The 5,076-nt window shown below is 42.8% G+C and overlaps 1 protein-coding gene across 1 annotated transcript; it reads right to left on the bottom strand.

Annotated features, from left to right (window-relative positions):
• Positions 1-522: 522 nt before the first annotated feature.
• Positions 523-4,579, bottom strand: LOC147447672 (copper transport protein ATX1-like). The gene is made up of 3 exons (XM_086523397.1): positions 4,422-4,579; positions 4,234-4,315; positions 523-1,173 (listed from the first exon to the last, which is right to left on the bottom strand). The coding sequence occupies exons 1-3, from the start codon at positions 4,446-4,448 to the stop codon at positions 926-928; spliced, it is 357 nt and encodes a 118-aa protein (XP_086379523.1). The 5' UTR covers positions 4,449-4,579; the 3' UTR covers positions 523-925.
• Positions 4,580-5,076: the final 497 nt, after the last annotated feature.

Raw genomic sequence — 5,076 nt, 5'->3', positions numbered from 1 at the left:
CAAGTACAAACAAAGCCAAGGATTTTGCCTTCAAACGTGATATCACATTAGTCACAATTTTTGAGCTTGGTAACTTGCCAATTTATGGGATTTATGGAAGATTGACAGGATCAAGACCAAAAGAAACACGTACATTACTCTTATTATCTTCTATGCCCCATCCAAACCTCCTCCCAAAATTCCACCGGCATGCTGCGTATTGAGAAGTGATTGCCTAGTAAATATACTTACTTGGTGTAGCTAATAGAAATAGATCACTGTAATATGCCATTTCATTAGCATAGACTCTAGATGGTTGAGACTAGCATCATCCTACTGAATTGTGCTTGCCAAGAATATTAATCCTATGAAAAGGTTTCAAAGAATTCACTCATCTGTTGCGAGCCAAGGAAATTTTTCATTGAATCTCCCTTACTAGGAACACATTCCACTGAAGCTATGAAGCTCTTAACGGTTCTTTAGTGGAGGCCACTCCTCTACTCTTAAAAGCCACGAGACGGCTTTGAGAATTAGCTCATCTAATGCAAGCAAAGGAAATTCTTTACGGAATCTCCATTAAGGTCCATACAAATTTAATCCTTAGTCCAAGAAGAAACTGCAATACAAAAGTGACAAGTCCACCGGACAAAATCTGAAAATTGAAGAGAGAGAGAGAGAGAGAGAGAGAGAGAGAGAGAGAGAGAGACATCTAGTGTACAACAACAACAACCTGGGAGCAGAGGCAGATCAGCAGAGATACTGGTGACCACACGCCTCAGACTGCATTTGTGACAGTGGTTGCAAGAGAAATGGGCTATGATGCAGATCGATATGGTACAACGGTGGCGGTGTGCTGCCTAAAGGTTTTAGAGTATATGGGGGGAGAGACAGAGAAAGAGGGAAAAGCTAGTTCAGGTTGTACATTATTGTCGTCACAAGGCGATACCTACATGATGGAGCAAGAGTTGGTATCTTCATCACTGAAAACGGTGGTTGCCCTCTTGAAAGAGTCTCGGAAGCTAGTGCCAAACCTCCAACTCTTGCGGGATGAGAGCGATGCTAAGCTTCTTTCAGTCCAAAGTTCAGCATGCCGACCACTCTTTCGTTCCAAGCGCTTAACCAGCTTCTTTGGGTCTACCCGTCCTGTTACTGTCACTTTCTTCTCTGCCAGATTTACGTCATACTCCTCCACATCTGCCCATCACAATGACATCTACTGTGAACAATTGAAATAGAAAAGAAACCGCAACACTCAACTTGTCAAGTTTGGTCATACTATCATAAAGATTGAAAACATAATCTTCAAATTGGAAACATACAGATATGAATGCAAATGCTCAACCTGCTTTAAGCAAAGCTCCAAATCCAAGTAGGCTCTTGAATTAGCCAAATATATGTGCCCTCCAAGCAACTTTAAAAAGCCTTTATCATCACATTTCCTTTAGGTCCAATTAAGAGACGTTAATTACATAAAACCATAATGGAGCATATACCCTCGAAGGATCCAGGAGAAACCCAACTTATTAAGTGGTACAATCAGCTCCATCATGCATATTATTGAATGCATACCACGAGATCCCCCCAAACATAGTCAGTGCCACATAGTAAGTGCAAAACCTTCATTCAAATCCTCCTAATGAAAGTTGTCCAACATGTTTCGAGGAAAATAATACCAATCACAACAAGACCCTAACAATTTCAAGAAAATCGTGCTATTCTCATACAGTGACCAATAAGTATCCCACCTTGCTGCACACCCACATGCACACACTCACATTTCCTCTCCGGAATCATTTTTTGATCGGCTTTTGTGCAAAAAGAGACTTTGAATGAGTATAATGAACCAGATATCAATATGCTTGATAGCTGTTATAATGACTGGACAGTTATGAGCGTTTAGCCTGCTCAAAAACCCCCAACGCTCTCAATCTTGAAACTAGCTGTCCTGCGGCTTCTCATAAAACACTTGGGTGTGCCAATTCCCTTGAGAGAGCTTCCAAAGAAATGACAGATTTTCAATTGTGCAACCCCTTTGCCATGCAATTTACTGTGCACCCAGAGCTGGACCAGTCCCTGGTTATAACAGAATGATAACAATATGTCTTTTCGTACAATCTTGCAAACAAGATCGCCATGAAACTGCACCACCAGTGAATGTAAAGACATAGCCTGACATAGACCTTTACCACTACAATGTTACACACAAGAGCACTTCTAACTTTCATAAGGTATTGTATGCACACCTTGATGATTCCCAGAAGCTTCAACTTTAAAAGGCAATGCAAGTTATGGAAGTAATCCGTAAGACAAAATAACTAAACTCTTAGCTCCATCATGCATAGATCGACCACGACATCCCCACAAACATCCCGAGTGCCCCAAAGTGAGTGTAGAACTTACAATCGATGTAGATGCTACACACGCAGACACCACAAACACATGACCATCTGTATCTTATATGATACAAAGGTCTGCATTCTGGGTAACTTAGCCACAATGAAGCCTAGCAATAAATGAAACACTAGATAGGAAGTATTACGATTATAATAAGATAACTGATAGGGCGTGTGCACCTTTAATATAGAAAGCATCAACACAATATTGACTGGTTGCAGCCTGCATTAAAACGCAAAGATACAGAACCTGCAAGCACTTGTGGACCACACCCACCCTTGAAGCTTGGAGCTACTAATATCATTGCTTATGTAGCATTGATAACACGAGCAATATGGGTGCTATGTGTAGCACCCATAGAGTGTGCCTTATACTGGGACACTAGCATCATTGAGTTGAATAGCACTAAGACTGTGCAGTGCTTGCTCTCACAGAAAACTGTTGAATGCGGCACCACGCACCATTCGCAGTAGCATCAAATTATATATCACACTTAATGACAAGTACTGACCACACCGTGCTCAACCTAGATGATCTACAGAATTTCCATAGAGCTTCAAGTTGAATTGCTGCTAAACCATGACGCCATAAAATGCACTAACAGGCACTCTCTCGACATCGCTCAGTCAGTAAACTGTAGCCTAAAAAACAAACTGGTGTAACCCTATCCATGTTAATGAGTTCGTATACCTAGATGAATCCAGGATAAGCTCAAATTCACTATTAACAGAAAGTGCAAGGTATAGACTCATGGTACTCTTCCATAAGACAATATGACCATCAGCTCCATCATGCATACTATTGACTAAGTACCATGACATCCCCACTAACATCGCCAATGCCCAATAGTGGGTGTAGAACTAGGTACCGATATATGCTCACACACACAACACACACACACACACGCACACACACACACACAAAAGAGCATACATCAATATTAAGGTCTGCGTACTGAGTTTCTTTTATAACTGTAGAGATGCAGGGCAGACTGAGCCATAATGAAGCCTATCACAATAAGCGAAAGGCCCAATTACATCATATCTATCAAAGTGAGGAAAAAGGGCTACGCAGTCCCGCTGAGGCCTAACAGAAGCTTGCGAACACCTAAAAGCGACTGTTTGCTAGCTTGTTGTGAGCTACATACACATCCCCTAAACTTCTTCCAGCAAGAGCAAGCTCACCGCTCCCTCCAAGCTGATAAATCATACTCGCATATCTGAGCCCCAGCCTCCATGAAATCTCGTTTGTGCAATCAAGCTGCGGCACTCTACTTGTCTACTCCTTTCCTTCCAAACACAGATGGGTCCCTGTCAGGGCTTCACCCTCCCCCTTCTAAATTATGTGCTTCTCACATCCTCAAGGGCTTCCCCCCCCTCCTTCCCCGGTTCATGGGCAGAGGAGAAAGAATCTCACCGCGAGCTAAAGAATTCCAAAGACCAAGCTGATGTTGATGACGACTGGACCAGCTCTTCTAATACAGTGGGACAATGCAGTAAAAATTCCTGAAAAGGAAGATAACACTCTGGAGCAACTGACATGAGATCCGATCGCTTAACCACATATGTCAAACGTGCAGGATGTCAGTCCACCAGGCCAAAGCCAGACTACATGAGCCTCTCTAAACACAGTATGTTTCAGCTGCACAAACAAAGCCAAAGTACCCTTCTCCCCCAAGAACTTTAGCTGCCAAAAGGGCCTCCATCCACCTCAGAGCGGTGCACGCACGCACAAATGGTAATAGTGCAGCCATATACGCTTATAAAGTGCACGGGAACATTGTGAACACAAACAATAACACCCACACACAGACATATCACCATTTTGATAATGCTTTGAGAAGCAGGGGGGGATACTCACTTTCCATGGCCTGTAGACACTTGACAACCTTTTTGCTGCATGATTCAGTGCGCATATCCACCTTCACAATGACGGTTTGAAACTGCAGGAAAGGTGAGCGGATTGTGAGCAAAAGCAGATCTGCCCAAAAAAAAAGAAGAAAGGCGGGAGGGCCCAAATTTGGAGTGAGGAAGTTCAAACTCTCATACCTCTGGAGGTCGCTTTGACTTGAACATGTTGCGGCGCGGGCGCAGAGCAGCGTAGTGAAGTGGAGTAAAAAAACGCTATTGAAGACGATAATGTGATTGCACTATTGTGCAAGTTGCAACTGTGTGTTCGGTGTGGGTGTGATAGAATCCAATGGTGTCTTATTACAAGTCAAGTAGCAACTTGCTACTCCATGTGGGTATTGTACGCCCCTCACAACTCCAAGCGATTAAAGGGAAATCTATGGTTGAGGTCACGGGTCTTGGATCACCGAACATTACTGGCCATCGGATTTAGGGGTAAATTGGGGACAATACATCACATATCTAAATGGCACGATGAGATCATAGATCACTAGTTGGATTGGGGTTTGCTATTATCTATAGAGTATAAAATAATGTGTTAGCGATGGGTCTAAGTAAAGGGATGGGTGGCTGACGGTTATATGCATGAATAGGTGGTATACTAGCTACCTATTTTTGGGGTTGGTAGCAAGGGGGTGGGATGTTTGGTAGCTAGATAGGTGAACATTACTTGAATATTTTATAATTGAATCAAAAGCTTCACTCTTTTGAAATTATAGAACTTCACTACGTGTGTGAAAGTAAAGGGGGCCACCACCTTACCACGAAATCATGAAGTTTGTTCGTCCGACGA

This window comes from Adiantum capillus-veneris, chromosome 11, assembly GCF_014529385.1.
Source record: "Adiantum capillus-veneris isolate H3 chromosome 11, ASM1452938v2, whole genome shotgun sequence".
NCBI lineage: Eukaryota > Viridiplantae > Streptophyta > Polypodiopsida > Polypodiales > Pteridaceae > Adiantum > Adiantum capillus-veneris.
Note: the sequence above shows the minus strand (reverse complement) of the source record. Positions and strands in the feature narration are given on the sequence as shown.

What these genes read in the sequence shown, in the direction of transcription:
- LOC147447672 (XM_086523397.1), bottom strand. Translation starts at nt 4,448, where the DNA reads ATGTTCAAGTCAAAGCGACCTCCAGAG. An exon ending in AGTCAAAGCGACCTCCAGAG is followed by an intron (nt 4,316 to 4,421) that starts GTATGAGAGTTT and finishes CCTTTCCTGCAG; the next exon opens with TTTCAAACCGTCATTGTGAA. An exon ending in GTGTCTACAGGCCATGGAAA is followed by an intron (nt 1,174 to 4,233) that starts GTGAGTATCCCC and finishes TGTGATGGGCAG; the next exon opens with ATGTGGAGGAGTATGACGTA.